The 20595-nt window shown below is 46.1% G+C and overlaps 1 protein-coding gene across 1 annotated transcript in view; it reads right to left on the bottom strand.

The window, feature by feature from the left end:
* The window catches only part of LOC119381769 (Down syndrome cell adhesion molecule-like protein Dscam2), a 400583-nt gene extending 387006 nt beyond the window's left edge, over positions 1–13577 (bottom strand). The window contains 1 exon segment of the mRNA XM_049412889.1: positions 13511–13577. Within this exon segment, the coding sequence (XP_049268846.1) occupies positions 13511–13577 (67 nt within the window).
* Positions 13578–20595: the final 7018 nt, after the last annotated feature.

The following is a 20595-nucleotide window of genomic DNA, read 5'->3' as shown; positions in this document are numbered from 1 at the left end:
GACTGATAGCAAGTCGCGCAAAGACCGCTCGATACTCACGCAGACTGATGAGTACGACGTTCACAAGGGCACTATCATTTGGATGTCGTACGCTAAATTGGGCACGCCCCTTCACTAGCACCACCATCTTAATTTGCTCGCTACCTAAATTCAGTGATACTGGAACTTTCATCAGTTGACGAACGAATAGCTCACTAAATGAAGAAAAGCGCGCACGCAAGCAAGAAGGCCAGGTTAAGAGTCTGGCTAATAATAATAATTGTTTGAGGTTACAACGTCCGAAAACAACGATATGATTGAGGGACGCCGTAGTGGAGGGCTCCGGAAATTTCGACCACTTGGAGTTTTTTAACGTGCACCTAAATCTAATTACACGGACCTCAAGCACTGTCGCTTCCATCGAAATGGAACCGCCGCGGCCGGGATTCGATCCCGCGACCTTCGGGTCAGCAGCCGAGCGCCATAACCACCGCGGCGGATCAAGAACATGGCTATAGGCGGCAAGATTATTCCCCTTGTTTCCTGAACCAATCATCCAATTGTAATGCATGCTCTCTGGCTATTGGTCAAACGTGATTTCTTAAGCGCTCTGCCCACGAGTTGAGCTGACCCGAACTTTAGGCGAATTTTATACGAGATTTCTGCGTATGTCATTTGTATTCTTTAGAAACTCATTCATTCACTTCTGCTGAGCCAAAGACGTACCTATTTCCAAGAAAACAGCTCAAAGGCCCAAGTTCATATTTAACAATTCCTCGCATGTACATCTTACCTGCTGTACGCTAAAGTCTTAAAAACGTAATGAAAATGGTAATTGCATATGCTCCATAGGAGTTAAACGCACTTTGTCACTCTTCTACAATGGAATACGCAGGGTTTTTCCAACGCGCGCCTGTATTCGATTGACCCAAATTTGCAACTTCGTTTGCCATCCGGGCTCTCACGACACGATGTAACTTTACTGTGCCGCATGTGTTGGGCGTGGCATTTACGAATGCGTATTCGTGTCTCATTGGAATGGCCAGCAGTGCGGCATGCAACATCTGCGCCTGCCGAGGAGACGCTTGAACACATTCTATGCCACTGTCCATCATACCAGGCTCAACGACGTAGTATGGAAGTCAAGCTCCAGTCACCTGGACTCAAGACCACTGACAGAAAAGAAGATCTTGGGACCTTGGCCTACGGTCTCGCATATGCCCAAGGCCACGAAAGTCCTCTTGTGCTTCTTGAGGACCACCAGACTTCACGGGCGCCTGTGAACTAACAGCGCGAGTTCGTGTTGTGTAGTTTCACGCTGTTCATCCATCTCTTTCTTACTCTTCTTCTTTCTTCTCTACCCTTTCCTTTCTATTATACCCCTTCCCCCACCCCAAGTGTAGGGTAGCCAACCGAGCCGAAGCTTGGTTAACCTCCCTGCCTTTCCTCTTCGTATCTTTCTCTCTCTCTTGTAAAAAAAAATGCTTTTTTTTAACAAAAGCCGTACAGGGTAGCATGAAATGCAGCGCACGGCGCGTTGCGTGGGCAACGATAATAGTAATTCATTGACTTTTGTTTCGGGATATCATTGCAGCTACTTTCTTATAACGCGAAAAAAGAAACGTCGTCTAGACAGGATATGTGAAGCAACCGTTATGGCACACGTACAGTAATCTTGCTCTTTAGTGCAACGGCGACCCAAACTCATGCATAAGCTGTCGAAATCGAAAACACCCTCCTTGTATGAGAGTGCTTGAAGCTATTGCGCCATCCCTGCATCAGTTGCCAATACAGCATCCCAATTTCTCCTTACGCCTATTCATGTAAGCATACTAAAGGTAGCTCTGCGTCGGTGCTACAAATCTTATCATGTGTAGCATTCCAAGAACATTTTTCGTGTTTCTTCCTTCAATATGCTTAATGCTTTAGGAAAGGAAAAGCGGCATGTTCAAAAGTTCAAGCTCTCTTTCCAGGTGTCCTATGTGCGCTAGTATTTCCTTTTTATTTTTGCTTCGGTACGTATGACCTTATACTGCTTACACTGTACTCGTCTTGCATTCGTAATCGATTATTTCCTTTTAGCTAACTTTCTTTGCGAACACGCAAAGTTGAGCTAACTTTAGGCCGTCAGCCGAAGTTGGCGCTGCTTTATGAATTTAGGGCTACAGAGAGAAAGAAAGAAAGAAAGAAAGAAAGAAAGAAAGAAAGAAAGAAAGAAAGAAAGAAAGAAAGAAAGAAAGAAAGAAAGAAAGAAAGAAAGAAAGAAAGAAAGAAAGAAAGAAAGAAAGAAAGAAAGAAAGAAAGAAAGAAAGAAAGAAAGAAAGACGTGCAGTCTGTCGTTTACGCGACGAAGTTTCTTGCTAATTAGAAAAAATATTATTTAGTACTCATGATTACGCTTATGTTAAGAGTGAAACGTTGCTTTCAGGTCTTGATTGGCTTCTTCAGCCAGGATCTTTATTTGAATTCTGTGGTATTCCTCGCCGAAACCACAATATGATAATGAGGACCGCCGTGGTGGGGTACACCGGAGTAATTTTGACCACCTTTGATTACTTATCGTGCATAGATCTAAGTCTAAGTAAGCGTGTTTCTTTTTTTCACATTTCATCCCCATCGAAAGGCAGCCGCCTTCGCCAGGAATGGAACCCGCACCCTCGAGCTAAACAGCTCTACACCTATCCTGCGTAAACAACACGGCGGTGCGCTGACGCACCAGAGTTCACATCATCTTGCGCGAGCCGGCCCACGCACACCACGATATGCAGTGGAATCTCGTTGATACGTTTGTAAAGGGAACCGTAAAATAAAAGATATGCAAAAATCGTATTGACCAAAGAGGTTATAAAAAAGGAGGAAGATATGCGCAGTCCGTCAGCAGCTGACTTTTATTCAGCAACATTGAAGTAGCTAGCCAATTTGCGCTGCACTTTCTTGTTTTCAACGTGTAGGAGTAAATTCTCCTGAAACGTAAAAAAAAATGAAGCTAGTATAATGAAGAATAAACTGTGGATTTCTAGATATATCGGCCAAGATCGTCTTTCGCGGTCGTATTATTGAAATTTGGGCAAAAATGTAACCGCATTACCCGCATAAAAATGCTTTAATTCCCTGGGGACGTTGGCCGAGAATAAAACTAAAACCAATTAGGCCGAAAAACGTGTTGTGCAGAATCGTAGCAACGAGATTCCACTGTACGTTCCTTTTAGCGTCGGAGACCTTTCTCGTCTGCTCATACGTCCACTTTTCTTTCCAGTTAATCTTCATCAACCCAGATCCACCCCGTTTCCTTTGCCGTGCAAGACACCACGAGGTAGCTGTACACTGAGGTGTGCAACTCGTCAGCTTCGCTCATTTGCTTGTCAACATACAGTGACCAATGCCTTGCTGGCTTCCTTGATTGCTTCTTATTACTTGTGCCTACCCATAACCGGGGGACTGGCCAAGAAGCCGGCGGTTAATGTGAACGTAAACATGACAGTGTCCACTGACGCTTAGCTTCCGAGTACTATGATCGTTCCTTCTTTCCTAAAGTTCACTTCTAACAGTTCAAAAGCGCCAAACTGCATTTCTGACGCCAACTTCAATTATGGAATTACGACACAGCGGCGGGAAAACGAGAAAAAAATAAAGGAATTGTTCAGAGTGATCCCGAAAGTGTGCCTAAATATGTATGAGCCACGCAGCCTCCGAGAATAAAGCGTCGAGAATACGGCAGTTTACGTATCATAAAGAAACAAGACGAAGCAAGCGCACTCACTCCGACGGCCGCATGGGACTCGTGAAAAAAGATTGCCGCTGAGGCCCTTAAGTAATAGCTCTCGTACTCGGCGCATAGTGGCGCAATGATACAGAGATCCAAAACATAACTGCTTTGATCGCGTCTTCTTCGTTCTCCAAATGCAGCCCTATGCTTTCTTTTTTTCTTTTTCAGCGCGCTTTTTGAATACGCCAGTGAATGTTTTATGAGGGGCAAATTACATCTTCTGGGACTATTTGGGGAACGGCGTTGTAGTCGCGCACTGGAGCTCTGAAACTGCGTTGAAAGAAATGCAATGTTACGCGCGCATACGCCTGAACGTATTGTTTTATTTGAGTCGAAGGGTTTATCAGTCTCCTTCCAAGATCTGCCCGATTTATTACGCTATATACAGACTACACAGGGTGCCCCAGCTAAATCTAGCCAGAGTTTCAAAATATACCGACGCTCTCTACGACTACGCGACCAAATGCATGCATGGGCTAAGTGACTCTATTTTTTGTGCTCTGTTTAATTGCTTAATTAGGCAAGATGAATTGACGAAGTTTTAAAGGCAACGAAGCTGCGAAAAAAATGCCAATCAAAAAGTTGTAGACTGGTTTGCAAAACGACCGGTTGGACAGTTTGGAACTTTCTGTACATTAAGTATTAGTGTTTTTCTGATTACAACAGATGCCCGCGAAATACAAAAATACGCCACATGAGACGCCCGCTTGCGCGCCGTCATTGCAGTGCTCCCTAACGTTCCGCGTACAAGCGATATGCTTCCCTCACGTCGGTTCATGACAGCGATAAGCAAAAGCAGCGGTTATCGCTTTTGCTGCCGCAAGTAACAGGTTCGTCATCGCGCAGCCACCTCCATCATCGCTGCCCTGTCGCCTTTTAAGCGGCAGCACACCCGGCCAAACGCTACGGTCGCTTCAAAAAACAGATCAAAAGCATTTTTCGGGCTGCCTCACGTTACTGCACGAATAAATTGGTATTAGGGGGGCAATAAATTGCTCTTATTGGTCATGGAAGCATCGCAACAACGAGAGGCTTACGCACGTTGTTCTTCATTCTGTAGTTGTTCACCTTTCGTGCTGCCGGCTGCAACGACTGTGCCCAAGGTTATCCTGCCAAAGCGGATCTCGATCCTCAAAGGTGTGCAGTAATTCCATTTCACCTGGAATAGAGTTGCCGACTTCCTGCCGTCATGACCAGCTTCACCGTTTCGTGCCACATCACGTTCTACCACAACTCGTGGCAGCCCCGGGAACATCGACAGTACCAGCAACGCCCCCCTTGAAGACCGAGTGCTGCGCAGTCGCCACTTAATGGGCATGGAAGCATCGAAATCAACTGAGGCTCACGCAGGCTGCTCTTCATTCTGCAGGTTAGTTACCAGTTCAAACTAACTTATGGTTCAAAATCTGATGATCCCGTTTCTAGCCGTGCTTCCATGCTCTGAAGCCTTGTTTGAGCCTTTCTGTTCCCTGCTGTCGCTTTTGTGTGGGGATGTTGATTGAAAACCGGGTCCTAGTGAGTAATCGGCTGCTCTTGCGGAAGTTGTTAAGACAGTGAAATATTTAAACGAGCGATCAATCAGAACGGAATCAGGACAAACATCAGTTGCTGAAACGGTGACTGAAATACCAGCAGAAAAACGCTTTTCATGCCATATCTCATATAAAGGCACGCTTAGAGGCTGTCGGAGGGCCAGACAGTACTTCAGCAATGAAAGGAATCTTTTAACGAGCTACGTGATAAAGTCAACCGGCTTGAGTAGGAAGGCTGCGCACTGCGCGTATGCAGAGTGCCGTTCTCGACGAGATAATCTAGTTTTTGATGGCATAACAAATGTTGAAAACGAACATATTCATAGTGCAATATAACAAAAACGCCTACCAAGGTAAAATACACAAAAATTAAAAAAGACGACGTTTCGGCTTAGAAAGAAGAAAGAAGATAAGAAGAGCGCACTACGCCGTTTTCTGTCGTTGTGAATAAGGCTCCCGTATGGAAAACCGAAACTTCGTCTATTTTAATTTTTTAATTTTTTTTTATTTTTTTGTTTATGTTACCTTGGTCCGCGTTTTTGTTATATTTCACCATGTTTGTCCCCGACCAGACGGGATTGCGTCGGACTCTTGACTACAGAACATATCTATACTCTGAAACTAACGTTTCGGGCGTCATTGTCAACGAACTGAATCTTCGCCTAAACTTTGACAGCGTATTACGCGCTCACAGGATCGGTCGGTTTATTAAAAGGGGAAACAAGGAGCACTTCAGGGGCCCGGGCTGTCGTATGCTGTCATCGTATGGTGTCGCAGCTTGGCGTAACGCAGGTAAACCACTAATAGCATAGCCACCTGTAGCATATTGAGTGCTCGCTCGCGCCAGGAGAAGTCTTCTTCCTCTTGTTCTACGAACGCCTTGATGATGATAAGTGCGGTGCACTTTAGAGGCCCTGGCTGTCGTATGCTGTCGTCGCTCGGCGCGACGCAGGCAAAACAATGTATAAAAATATAAAAAAGAGGAAGCAAGCGAGAACTAGAAAGAAAGAGAAAGAAAGGGAAAAAGTAGGAAGAAAAATAGAAAGAGCAAGAAAGAGGAAATTGATAAAGAGACAGGAAGAAATAAATACAAATAAAGAGAGCAAAAAGACACAAAAAACGGGAAAAGAGGTAGTAAACAAAGAAAGAGAAAGCCGAAGGGAAAGAAAGACGACTGCCCAGCTCCGCACTTCCTTCAGGCGAATCTGCCTTAATTTTTTTAATTTTCAACTTACAAGCCCAAAGAATCGGTGCTTGCTAAGTGTTCCTTGCTTAAAAACAGTGAATTCGCTCTCAGTGAGAAATTCTGCCCTACCACGGGCAAATTTAAAATGAAGGTAACAGGGTATGGCCAAGGCCTACGTACAGCATATAAGCCTGGGTACAAAAAAAAAAAAAAAACTTGCACGTTGGTGGTAAATCTTCTGGTTATAATGATATAGATGACACCAATTTTTAGATCGGTCCCTCGAAACCTTCGTCGTAGTCGCACGGTACATCACCTCGAGCACTCTGCTGTTGCCGCGTTCTGCTGCACAGAGATGGATAGCGGTGCTACTCGCTCGAAATCAGAATTTTCTGTTCTATATACTATGACCAAGAGTATTTTCAGCAAGAAGGATGAATTATGTACTAATTAATGATCTGAAAGCCAGTCTCATAGAACTAACTGAAATGTGGCCTAGCAGCAAAATATGTAACGCTGAATTGTTTCACTGCGATAAAAGGTATGCGGTCTACCGCAGTCACCTCACTGACGGAAATGGGGCGAAAGCATACGCGCCTTTGTCTGCTCCATAAGGTTTTCTAGCATAGCCCTACACTTCGTTCACCATTGATTCAACCAGCACCCCTCGTATCTATTCGCCGCAGTCACCACCAGAAACTTAGTCCCCCAATGTAACACAGTAACTAATCCCTAGTCATATTTTCCAACAACTCCTAATGAATGGAATTCCCTGCCTGCGTCACTGACAAACATCACTGACAGCATTCAGTTCAAGAACGTCTTTGAAACACCGTTCACTTAATTAAAGTTTTATGTTGTTTTTTTACGGTTGTGAATTGCCCTTACACTCTGAAATGTACTCACTATCCTAAATAAATAAATAAATAAATAAATAAATAAATATTACATTTCTTAAAGCATTATCAAAGTCGTTATATGCATTGTTTTTCAATCAAACTAGCCTGCCTTGGTCCATATGCAAACGAACCATTTTGAAGTCGTCATTACTTGTGTTTTCACTTTCCATTCTTAAAATCTGACCGCGATAAAGAAATGATGTGAAACGCGTTTACAATCCCGGGACCTGTATGAGTTGAGACGTGTTCTGTAAGTCTGCTGTCAGGATAACATACTTTTCCTGCAATAATAGCGAAAAAATTTTGCGCAGATTGCACTGAGTCGCTCAAGGCTGGGGCAGAGCAGAACAGGTCGGCACTCTTCTGGACCTGGCTTGAATAGGCACACGTGCATTCACACGCCGATGCACGAAGTGTTGACGTGCCCATATTGTATATCACGAGTATTTGCTAGGTATCGATCTGACTTGATTTGGTATCGCTTGTCAATCACAACACGTAGTAGCTCAGTTAATTAAAATCTATTTTTCTCTCTCTGATTCTATGCATTTCCATCTCTCTCAATCTATTTATTTCTCTCGCTTTCTCGCCGATCTTTTGTTCTGTTTATTCGCTTTCTTTCTTTCTCTATATATTTATCGCTTAATATTCTTTCTATCTCTTTCTCTCATTCTATCTCTCTTTCTTTCTTTTTATTTCTCTCTCAGTCTTTCTTTCTCTTTCTATCGTGATCTCTGTATTTTCTATCTTTCTTTTGTGTCTGCTTCTTTCTATCTCTCTCTATGTCTATTTCCATCTCTGTCTGTCTATATTTTTTTCTCTTATTTCCCTTTCTTTCTTTCTTTCTCTCTCTCTCTCTCTCTCTCTCTCTGTGTAATCATTCTCTCGCCCATCCTAGTTATTGCATCCCATTCCGGACATATCGCTGCAGCGGGAGAGCTGACGCCGGGCGAACGTGTTCGGGGAGCTTAGCAGAACATGAAGATGCCCAAGAGAGCGCGCGCCTTCATAATGATGACCGTTTCGGACAAGCGCCGGTGGCCTTCAAGGACCCCTGACACCAAAATTGAAACCTCGAGATGTTTGCGGTATTTGGCTTTCCTGCATACGGGAGCACTTCTGACCGATTATTAGCGGCGAAAGTTGCCTTTAAGATATTTTAATTTGGTTTTAAGGTAAGCGTGAGTGCTCATCTGAGCTGGCTGCACCTCGCGACATCGCACTAGTATGACGTAGATCGAGGCCCCGCGTGATGATCCGCGAGTAAAGCAAGTATTTCGGACGTCACAGAAGGTTTGTGGCGTGCACAAAATACCACGACTGGTACCGGGAAAGGGCTTTTAGGAGCTGGCTCACCAGGTTCTTAAGCTGGGGCAATGTCCCGCGTCGTAAGCATAACCTTAGTTCCATAGGCGACCGCTACAGGCACAGCTCGCGCGAAAGAGAAGTCTTCTTCCTCCTGTTCTTCGAGCGCCTTGATGATGACATTAACGCAGGCAAAACCACATTTCCTCGATTTCTTCGACCACACCTTCGGCCACAGCCGCAAGGTCTGCGACCGCTTGTGGTTCGACAACAACCTGACCACAACCGCTACTACAAAAACGTGTGGCGTCTTTATATGACAGTAGAGGAATTGTGCGGAGCATTCACCTTCTACCCGATTATCTCCGAGCCAGCTCCCCAATCATCATTCACTTCGTGGATATGGCGTGTTTTTTTTTTTTTTGTTCTTCACCCATCTCGGTCTGTTGTCGGGCTGCTCTCGAGGTAGCTTTCGTGAGGGGACACGCGCTTAACAGGTTTAACCCATACCGAGGCACTCACATTGTTTCTAACTCTACCGCGCGCGGGGGCTCGATTTGAAAACTGCGCTTTCAACGTCACAACATCTTGAGTGCACGTGATCTTCGGCGCTCCCCCGCACGGGGCGCTAGTTTCTTATGCTTTTTAGGCGGGCGTTTTGAAGTGACGCTAAAATGGTCACAACTACGCTAGCATTAGTTATACGATACGTTAGAGCAATTAAGATTCAGTTTAGGGACTAACAGACACAAAGCTACAAATTACGGTTAAAAAGTCACAAACAAAAATTTTGCTGTCAGGGGTCCTTTAACAGCTCTGCTCTAAAAGTAGGACGCAGGAAATAACTCCCGCACTGAACATCCCGTGCCCGTGCTTACACTCGTAGTTTTCCGCGTTTTGTACAGTCGACGGTTGTAAGCGCTGTTTCATCTGCAGTCATTAATATTTACTTGCGTTTTGAGTGACTTGATGAAGACTTGAGTGAGCCTGTACAGAGATAGTTTTCGCTAGGGTTTACGTGATGTTCGTCGAACGTGGCATGTATGGATCTACAGCGCTTTAACAGAGAGTTTTCTTGATAATAATAATAATAAAAATGTAAAAATTACGTGAAATGTATTCCTCAACAATACTATTTTCTTATCTTGCATCGAGATGTAAACACAGCAAGTCTGCTTGTATTTACGTGTATATATAGCGGGAACACTGCCAATATAATCACGTACGACGAGTTGGTATTCGACTTGAATCAATCTGTAGCTAAGTAGAACCAATCTGAAAGAGGCTGGAGGAGGTTCTGGACAAGCGAGGGGAAAGAAGGTGAGGTTGAGAGTCGTCATATTTGCACAGCGCTAAGTGAACGAGGACGTATGAAAAAACACAACACGGGCGGCGCTGTGTTGTGTCCTTTCGTACGTCCTCGTTCACTTAGCGCTGTGCAAATATGTCGATTTTAAATCACCAACCAGCCCATGCTTCCGTTCTATGAGGTTGAGAGCATATAAGCAACATGTAATATTGAGCAGCTGAAGATTTCGTTCGGATAACTACCTATAGACAATATTTTCTTGGCCCATGTCGTTTATATAGAAAAATTATTACAATGTGACAGATGAATTTGAATATGAACGACTCAGATTATTTCTCTCCTGTTTGTATTGTAACGAGTACATATTATTAACGCAATAGCGTTAGAGAGCTCGTTTCACAGAAATTCCGCCGTCGGCGTCGGCGTTGTCCGTTGTGTGCGAAAAATCTGCGTTGTCCGTGAGCGAAAGTTCGAGATAGATGCAAAAAAAAAAATAATAAAAGTATTTCCGGTTTGAGTGAGAATCGAACCCAGACCTGGGTGGCAAGCAGATGGTTCTACCGCGGAGTCACGCCAGTGCTTGAAACTGCTTCGTAAGAAAAACGTTATATGAATATATTGCAGCGGGAGAAGTCTCCTTAACGCATGTAGTATTATGTGGCGCAGTCGTAGAATTGCTCCAGGCGTCAAAACATATGAACTGCGCAGAGTAAGCGGTTTGAAGCTGACAACCCATTACCAAGTGTACAGCCGCGCACGTGCGCGCGGCACCTTACGCACTTGTAGTGGGTACTTCGCAACTTGCAAAAGCAAGAATTATGGCGTAGTGGGCACTACACAGCTGTGCTGGCAGTAGGCATTCAAGGATAGTATGAAACAGCCAATGTTACGCGCCCTAACGTTACGTTCATTGCTCAACGGTTGAAGGCGACGCGTACGGGGCCCGATTACGCTACGCGTTCTACTCTTGAAGGCGAATCTCAAGCGTCCTCCCAGATTTTTCCACGTTATGTGCAATGAAGTTCACGTTAATGAGGTTGCCCAATGAAGTGCGTAACAGACCGCTAATTTTCCTGTTTGAACAGCTTGAGCATGTTTATCACAGCGGCAGTATTAACTCAAACCATTTATAATTAGGTGTCAGGAGTGTGACATGTTCATTTTTCGGTCTGCGAAAGAGTCAATCACGATTACGGTATCCTCTCATCAGCTGATTCATTCTGTTCTGCGGTAGATTTAATGCGGTAACTGGCCCGGTTGTCATTATTTGTGACGAAAATTCTTGAAAATTTGTCTTTTGAAGGGTTTCCCACACATACGAGTAGTGAACTTTTAATAGCCGCCCGGCTTTAACCGGGAATGTTAAGTCTCACAGTTTCGTGTCGCTCTGTTTATTTTAGATCTTTGAACAGCTCACTTTGTACTCTAATTCGAACACGACATTTCGTAAAGGCGTAACAGACCCTGTGGATTATCAAACTGCTGGCGTTGAACGCATCCTTTCGCAATACCCTATTCATGTTGGCTAGTTGAAGGCATTTTTTTTATTATTGTCTTTCATAACAACTTGAGAGGACACCCTTCCAGTGTCAATAGTATAGACGTAGGGGCTTTTCTTTTTTTTTTAGAAAGCACCATTTTACAGAATTGGCAGCTTATTCTAGTTTAAGCCAGCAAAAGCTTCCTCGGCGAAATGTGAGCTCTAAATGCCAGGATCGGTGATTTCCTGCAGGATTACGTGCGAATCTACGTGAACGAAAAACCGGATACGTGCTCTACTTTTCGGAACGGAGACGGCTGTGATTTTTGTGTTCGCGCGAAGAGTTCGAAATTCCCAATTCTTCGATTCCTCCTGTGTTCGATTCCTACGACAAATACGGGCTCCTTTCGCATTCATGCGCTCCTTCAGTACGCTTTTTCAATTAGGGAATAGGGCACTTGGAGACGAATTCACTAAGCTATTGGTTCCTAAGATCCTTAGTTCATTTTATCATTGACCGGCCACTCTCGCTAGTTCGCTGGTTATATGTCTAGTATACTAGAATTGGTTAAATTTGGGCCCAGGTCAGTGTAAAGCTTCTTATCTTAATGATATTGGCACTGCAACACCTTATAAAGTTGAACGAATTTATTCCGTACTTGTCAAGTATTATATAACTATTCTAAAATTGGTTAGTAATATTTATCGTAATTAAACAGTGTTACTCATTTGAGCAACAATATAACTGCACCCGAGAGACATTTCCCTTCGTGTTTACCACCCATTTTTTCAGTCGTGCTAACTATATACCACTGTTTGTTTCTTACTTTGTCTATTTTACTTGTCATTGCGAACCTGTCCTCTCTCACAGCTGCGCTTTGTGTAAGAACAAAATTGCTCACTCTAATTAGACCTTAGCCAAACTTAGTGAACGAGAATTAAAAGCAACTTTCCTACACGCCTTGCAATTTAGAGCTGCCGCCGTCGGTTTCCGCAAACGTTGAGCGCCGGTACTTCAATGTTACCCAGCTCAGAAGAAGTTTCGAATGCACGTTACGCTTACGGCTCAATGGCTGTAACTTACGGGAAAGGAAACGTGAAACTCGTTTTCACCCTAAACAGCCTGTATGCAATGTAACGTCCGCATCTAAGAATCCTATATATCACAGTAATAATAGTAATCCTTGGGATTTAACGTCCCAAAACCCCGAGATGATTATGAGAGACGCCGTAGTGGAGGGCTCCGGAAATTGTGACCACCTGGGGTTTTTTAACGTGGATAGTAATTCTTGGGATTGCTCCCGAGACTTGGTGCTCCCAAGACTGCTCCCAAGACTAGCCCGACTTGGTGCTATACTACAGTATGACAGACTGTTGAGCTATTTGGCCTTGCATTTTAACAAAGACAAATTAGCGCAAATGAAGATGGCCGCACATGAAGACGGGCCTTGTTTGCCTCGTCTCGGTGTGTCCGTCTTCATTTGCACTAATTTTCCTTTGTTAAAACTATATTACCGCAGGCCACAGTTTTAGTGTTCGTAACTCTTATAACCTCACGCGATCTTATGAACACTCGACGGCGTCGCAAATGAACGAGCATCCAGAAAATTGAACCCTCTGTTCTGATCAACAGCATCCGTGCCTAAGTACCTCCTCATCCAATTCGAAGGTTGTGGGCTCAGATCCTACATACGAAAGATTGATTTTTGTCCACTTTATTTAATTTCAATTCACGTCATTATTAGAATATTACAGTTAAAGACAACTAGTATTTGCCCCCATGCTTTTCCGGGCCTAAGTGTCTGTTCAAATCACTTGGTTGTGCCTAACAAAGAAACGAGCCCTTTGAAGAAAAATCCCATTTGTTCTTTCCCCATCCGATTGTCACGTATGTCACTGGCGTTCGAAGTGAGCATCGCAACTGCTCTAATGTATGTGATCTTGACACCATACTGGACAATACAGGACAGTAAATGCAAATACAACTATTCAAAGCTATTGACCGCATCCATAAACGGACAATATACATATATATTTATGTTCAATGCACTCACCCATGACGAGAACGCTCAGCGCCAGCAGCAGACTAGCAGCAGGGGGCACTGTCCGCTCCTCCGCCATGGCTTTGTCGACCAACACAGAAGGACCGATGGCAGCACAATTCGTTTTCTCCGCGAGATCCTACAATCTTGTTCAACAAAATCCACTCGTGACGCGATCCACCGCACCCGTCTACTTCGCGACCGATCTCATCTGGCTGTCCTCCGACGCGCGTGTTTTCAAAAGCCGCCTAATCTTCCATCTTCTCTGCCCGGCTCTCGCAGGGCCCCGTCTCAACAGTTTCGCGTTCACTTCCTGGGACACGCAGAGTCTCAGGCGTTTCAATGGGCAGGCATGCCAGATATCCTACTTGAGCCACCGGCTTTTCTTGAAAGAGCTTCACATTCTACTTCTCCTTTTTCTTTTCCTTTCTACTTCAGTAGTTTGAAATTTCACGGATCACGAACATACACATACACACGGAACCACAACGGCGATCTACGGCACACGGCAATGTTTATGTTTAGCAAGTTCAAGGTATGAAAAGCTGCAACCAACTAAAGTACTTTTACGTTTAGGACATCTTGCAGTAAAATAAGTGCAGTTCAGTCTCTCTTAAGTAATCAATCTAGGTTGTCTCCGAAGACACAACTTACGAAGCAGCGCGAAAAAAAGTCGCTTTCTCTTCTAGGAGCGCCGGTCTCTAACGGGATGTCTTTATACGGAGCAAATCTTCAGAGGTTGCGAGAATCCCAAGACACAGTTGAGCCCAGTGAGTCATCAGCACTCCGTCTGACATGAGTATATCAGAAACGATCTTTACGTTACAAAACACAGTGCGTACTGCGCCAACTACAGCAACAGCGAAACTATCTCGAGCGTCTGTTACGTTATGCAGAGTCTGTAGGAGCTAACAAAGGCGCAAGCACTCAGAAGGCCACACGTCTGCGGAGACATACACGGTTGACGGCACTTAAGGGCCGGTCACCGAACTCGGTGTCGCTGCCGCCAACGCGAACAGCGCAAGCAGATCATCCTCGTCTCTCGCCGGCGTAGTTAGTGGACATTCGTCAGCGCAGGCACCAAGGACTGTGCGGATCTTCTTCAACGATCGACGTGACGAAAACAGCGGCCAAGAGCACCGCGCGGCAAGACTGGACGAAGCCGCGCGCGCGCGCGGCGCCGCACGGGTTCGAAAGTGCCGACAGGAGCGCTCGAGCCGTGAGCCGTTCTGGCTGCTTGCTCTCGGGGGTTCGGCCCGGGCCCTCGACTCGATGAAGACTCCGGGGTCCGAACGACGACGACCACGTGTCCCGAGGCGGCAGCAACGCCACCGGCGGCAACGCCAGAAACTGCGCCGCCGCCGCCGAACCGAACCCGGGGCATACCTCCCCCCACCCCCCCTCCGTCGCCCCTCCTCGCGCCACTCGCCCACACCGCTACTCAGGGCTGAAGCCAAGAGGCGCGAGCGCGCTCGCGATGTTTTAGCGCGAAACGAGTGAGGGAGAAAGCGAGCTCTGCCTTCCTAAAAACGGAGAGTTCGCTCTCTCGCGTGCACCGAGATCTGTTTGGTCGATACCATCGCCGCCGAATAATACATCCGCCTTTCTTTCTACTCAGTATTTACTCCTTTTGCCTAGTCCCCCAGTAGTTTCAAAGCCCACGGATGTTTGCGAATTTTTCATCCTCCACTTACTGTCGAGCCACTTTCAAATCATTCGTGGCAATTTTAGGAATCAGGGTATAGATGTGTTCGGCTTTGCAGTAACGATTTCTCTTAAGCCAATAAGGTTTCTATACCCACCCGTGTTTTTTTTTTTCTTTGACGTCTTTTCAAAATACGTTGTTAGTCAAAGTAAACACTGCTCGGACGGATGGCATTCAGATACTACGAGATTCAATTTCGCTCCTCTGTCTTTTGTTTGCTTAGATGTTTCCAGACAGGATGAGTACTATGTGCCTCGAAAATATGCCCGCTGGGAATTGACTGTAGCGTGGGCGGTTATTGTTCGAGTTGGTTAGTTTTTTCCCTGCATTCGGGCTGGCGCTCTGTGCGCGAACTCTTACAAGGCATAAACAGTCCTGGGAGCGTGCTTAGAGGGTACCTTCATGAATATGTGACTATTTACATGGTGTTTTATGGCATGAGGATTTCATGGATCTCTATGCGCATTTACATATGCATGTATTTTCGTGGTAGATAGTTTCATGTAGGGAATAGAGTTAATTAATGTAACCTCCGCTATGTGTTTGGCGGTATAGCTCGGTGCACTAAACGCCCGCCGGCCATCGTCATGGAACGAGAGGTCGTGGGTTCGATTCCTGTCAACCAAACTTTTTCTTTTAGTTTCTTTTTCTTTGCGATCTGATGGCGTTCATTTTGCTGACATACTTCCGTGACGGAAATAAGTCATGAAAGTCTTGGTCGACCACGGCATAAAACACTTTCGGGTTAAAATAGGCCTGGAGATTTTGTCTCTAGGTGGCCTCACCTTTCCGGGGAAAGAAAATGTGGGAGAGACAGAGGCAAAGAGTCGCAAATGACAGCTAACTATGCGTGCGTGTGTGAGAGGAGCAGGAGCTTGGGGGGGGGGGGGGGGGGGTAGGGGGAGAGGAACAAGCGAATGTACCAACCCGAAGAATCCCGAGACACCTCTATTCATCCTGAAATTCCATAAACTTACTTTCCCTTTAAACGTACTTGATTCAATAACAAGACGTCCCTAAGTAAAGTTCTATCACTTAGTGCGTACGACACGTTATCCATGTGTCGTACGCAATGTACGACGATTTTATTCGTGTTGTGCCATTGGCGTTATTCTGTTGTCCTCACTGCGTGATTTTCATGTAGTCAGCGTAAAGTCGGCATGATCAGTTCTTCATCACGCATACATCACGCATCCGTCATCGTAAGCATTATTCGCTTATTGTCATGCACTTATCATTATTCCAGCTTTATCATCCCGCGTTCGTTTAGTGGTCATTGACATTGCACCACCGAATGACAATGACGTTTTACACCGTCGTAAAAATAAATAATAAGCAAAAAAAAAAACAATCACAACCACACACACACACGAGAGCGCTCCATTCAGAGGCGCTCTGACAGGCCAGTGGATCGCAGGAAGGCTCTCTGTCTCGCTTTAAAACCCCTATTCCCCAACCCCAGTGCAGGGTAGCATACCGGATACAAACTTCTGGTTAACCTCCCTGCCTTCCTCTGCTCCTTCTCTCTCTCTCTCTACACCATCGTAGTGATTCCGCCGCCCCGTTTATGCGTTTTCCCTTACATATGATCACCCTATACACATATGAACGCTTCAGTAGCTGTACAACATGCAGCTATCGCTTACCCAATGTGTTCCCATAGTCATTAACCTGTGGCAAGGTTTTACATTGGGCTAGTTGATCCATGTTTAGCAAACAGCGCAGGAGCGGACAACGGACAAGAAAGGAAACAAAGACAAGCGCTACCTTTGCGTTTGTGTTTGTTCCCTTCTTTGTCCGCTCCAGCGCTGTTTATCGAGAGTGGTTAACATGTGGCGCTGCTAATCTCGAGAATGTGTGTTTGATTTCCGACCATGTGGCGCTTTTCGATGGGGCGACATGCAAAAACACCCTCGTACATATCTTTAGGTGCAACTTTAAGAATCCCACCCTGTCGAAATTAATTCATAGTCCGCCTCTCTCAAATGCGTGCATCGTAATGCTATTGTAGCTTTGTCACGTAATGCTATTGTAGCTTTGTCGTAATGCTATTGTAGCTTTATCATGCTATTGTAGCTTTGTCAAGTTCAGCTCTCACTTGACTTTGACAATTTTTGCTTGGTGGCTCGGTTGTTCACAGTTGCAACGCAAAGCTTTCTTTAGCACAGAAGTGTTTTTTTTTTTTACTGTCGGGCTCTACCGAAGATGTAGCCATGTCATTTCCGTGACGGAAAGGAGGTAGGTTGCTTTCGGTCTTTTGACTCACTTACGTCTTCAATTTCACTTTCCAATATAACCTGACAAACGTCTTGTGGACAAGTTCGGTCAGGAATTACCGTCGACAACCTGCACATCATACTCCGGTAAAAAGAAAAAAAGAACGTGGTTGATTCCTCAGCCATAGGAATCCGTATAACACGAAAGTGAAACGTGTCCTCGCAGAAGTAGTTGAATGTTTGATATTCGAGAGCTTCCACAATGTATATTGGTGTTTGGCAGCTACAGCACCGTTTGATGTGGACGCACCGAGGTTGACGCCTGGTGGCACATCGCCATCCCGACGACTGGCATCCATGAACACGATTAAACCTTTGTGGTATATAGCTGTATAGTTAACATACACCTGGACACAGCAAATGGTGAATCCCGCGCAAAGAGGGCTTCAACATGCAGTTAATAAACAATGACTCGAAATGCACTCTTTCAAAGAGTCATCATTTGAGGTGAAAAACGGCAAGGTTTGCGTTCCCTAGTAGTCGGTGCCAGCGAAAGCTTCCGCCGCGCTGAGACTACCGAAACGCTGGTAGTCGGTGCTCGGTCGTATCATGATGCATTACACGTGGCCTCCAAGACTGGCTCCGACTACGCGCCGTTGCTAGTGTTGCTCGGGCTGTTCCATTCGCACGGGAAGAGAGCAATCATAGAAAGCGGTGTGACAGCCAGAAGAGCGTCGGTTCTTGGACGCTGGTCTTCTTTACTGAGCTTTAGTATTAGCTTTAGTGTGCCCCGATGCGCGCGCCAGGGCGCGCACGAAGGCCTCCTATTGAGCTTAGTCTAAGGTCGTCATTCCGCTGAATGTTCTGACGTATTCAAATGGTCCTTTTCGAGCGCTTTAGAGGCCGGGCTCTGAAAAGTGGCCGCGCGTTCGGGTGGTAGAAGTCGAGCGCTCGGACTATGTTCGGATGGTTCTTTCAAAGCGTCAGCTTACGACTAAGAGTGCTCCCAACCACTCTGACTTGGAAGTGAGAGCGTTGGCGCGATCTGGCAGACAGGAAATGTCGCGTGGTACTAAACGCCGTGGTTGCAGCGGCTGTTGACAGGTTACAACGCCAGCGCGAATTTATTTAGCTTTACAACTTCTGGAGTTTCGAAGTGAAACGTTGTTCGAAACATGAATGCATTCAACAAGGCTTAACTGCACCATGTCGAAACAAAGGCCGTTACTAAAGGCGCAAGACTCCTCAGTGCTGCTTTTACAGCACCTCGCAACAGAAGGCCCTCAAGGTAGCAGATCGAACGACAACAATCACAACTTGACGCAAACAAGTTGGCACAGCCGTCGCTGCGTTGAGGTACTCAAGAGCTGGACGGCGCCATTTGTCGATGTCGCGCACGACTCTTTGCACGGTAACTTCCCTCACTGCCTGCCCCATGGCGCTGCAAGCGCTGATCCGAGATCACTGATGCATTCGGTTGGTACACTGCCCCTCTCGTTCAGATTGGGAGCTGCTCTCGGATCTGCAGACTCTGAGCCAGAGGACCAGAGCTGCCAACCGAATATACCATCAAAGAGTTAACAGAAAGATCACACCTCGGCCGGGCTAGAAACTCGACGGGGAACGCGTCGCGCATCGTGTCGCCCCTGTAGTCTGGCCGCGATTTCTCACGGTTCGAGCGGGGAACGTGGTGTCTCAGCCAAGCGAGCATCGCAGAGACACTTTTTGATATGAATGGATGCTATGAGCAACGCCTCCTCTAGCTAAAGCCGCCACCCGGTGGTGTAAGGCGTTGAGAAAATTACAGTTCATTTGGAAACGCACCGAATGGGACGGCCGTAGCAACGGTGCAACGGCGCGTTGTCGGAGCTAATCGTGGACGCCGTGCATTACTTCAGTCTACCGATCCCAGACGACGACACCACCCCGCGAACCAAGAGCACTGCGAGAGAAAAGTGTGACAGATAAAGGTGCGTTCGTGAAGGCTCCTGCATGTGCGACCGTGGCGCAGTGGTGAGGTCGTCCGTCACCTATCGCCGTGCACACAGAGGTCGTGGGTTCGACTCTCGTTTACGGAACTTTCGTCTTATAGCTTTTTTTCTTTGCCATCTGATTGTGTGCATTTTGCTGACGTATTTCCGTGACTGAAATACGTCATGAATGTCTTGGTGGACCCCGGCATAAAACACTATCGTGTTAAATGGGTCATGAACCACTTTTCCAAGTAATGATCTGATGACCTTAGTATCGGAGTTTACTGCCTCCCGAATCGATTGCCGCAAAAATTTCTCGAATGCGTCAAGAATCTGCGGAGTTACGGGGGTTTGTCGCACGCTCTCAACGCTCTCTCTTTTTTATCGTGCCGACGAGCGCACTGGAAGCTAGACAGGGAGAGATGGCACGGGGGTAAGAAGTTACGTCAGCGCGCGTCATGAAACGCGATCGCTCTCCCGCTGTGATTCGCATGCGCCAGTGAGGCTACCGTGTAAAGTTAGCAGACTGAGAAGTGCGGCGCGGGCAAGTGGCGGCACCCCGTGGCAAGAAGCGCGTCTCATCCGGCTATCGGCCAATAAGCATGCTATGCCTCCGCGACGTCAACGTGCAGGCGCCCCGCCCACCGACGAGAGTGAGAACCGGCCTCTGTTTGAAAAGAGGGCTCCTGAGGAAACGGCAACTTCGCGCTCCGCTTGTGGCCTTTACGCGGCGCGCACGACTGTAATATTTTGCAGAGCAGTTCATAGCCGTGTCAGCTTTCCGCAGGTTGTGTTTTTTCAACAAGCCCAAGGGGTGCTTCATGACCCCTTTAAAAGGGTAGGTGGATGATGCGAAGGAACACGTCAGAGCATTATATGAAATACGAAGATGCGAAGGACCTCTGTCATCCGTATATTGCGAAAGAATCTACTGGATCTGCTGCCACTTTTCGCAATAGAAAATGTGCAGATTTATGCACTTTTCTTTCTTAACGCCAACAAAGCTTCAACTTCTACTGAGACATGTTTCACTTTCGTGTTATGATAGATTCCTTAAAAAGATGAGTCCACTATATTTTAATTTTCTCTGTTCCTAATGTGCGGGAGCTAACTTCTGGCTACTGTGTGACGTGAAATGTGGATCCCGGAGATATATGGTCAGAAATGTGGCAACCTTCTGCGGTGGGTGGTGTAACCGCTTAC

The sequence above is a fragment of the Rhipicephalus sanguineus genome, chromosome 2 (genome assembly GCF_013339695.2).
Source record: "Rhipicephalus sanguineus isolate Rsan-2018 chromosome 2, BIME_Rsan_1.4, whole genome shotgun sequence".
NCBI lineage: Eukaryota > Metazoa > Arthropoda > Arachnida > Ixodida > Ixodidae > Rhipicephalus > Rhipicephalus sanguineus.
The sequence above is the reverse complement of the archived record's forward strand: the minus strand, read 5'-3'. Positions and strand labels throughout refer to the sequence as shown.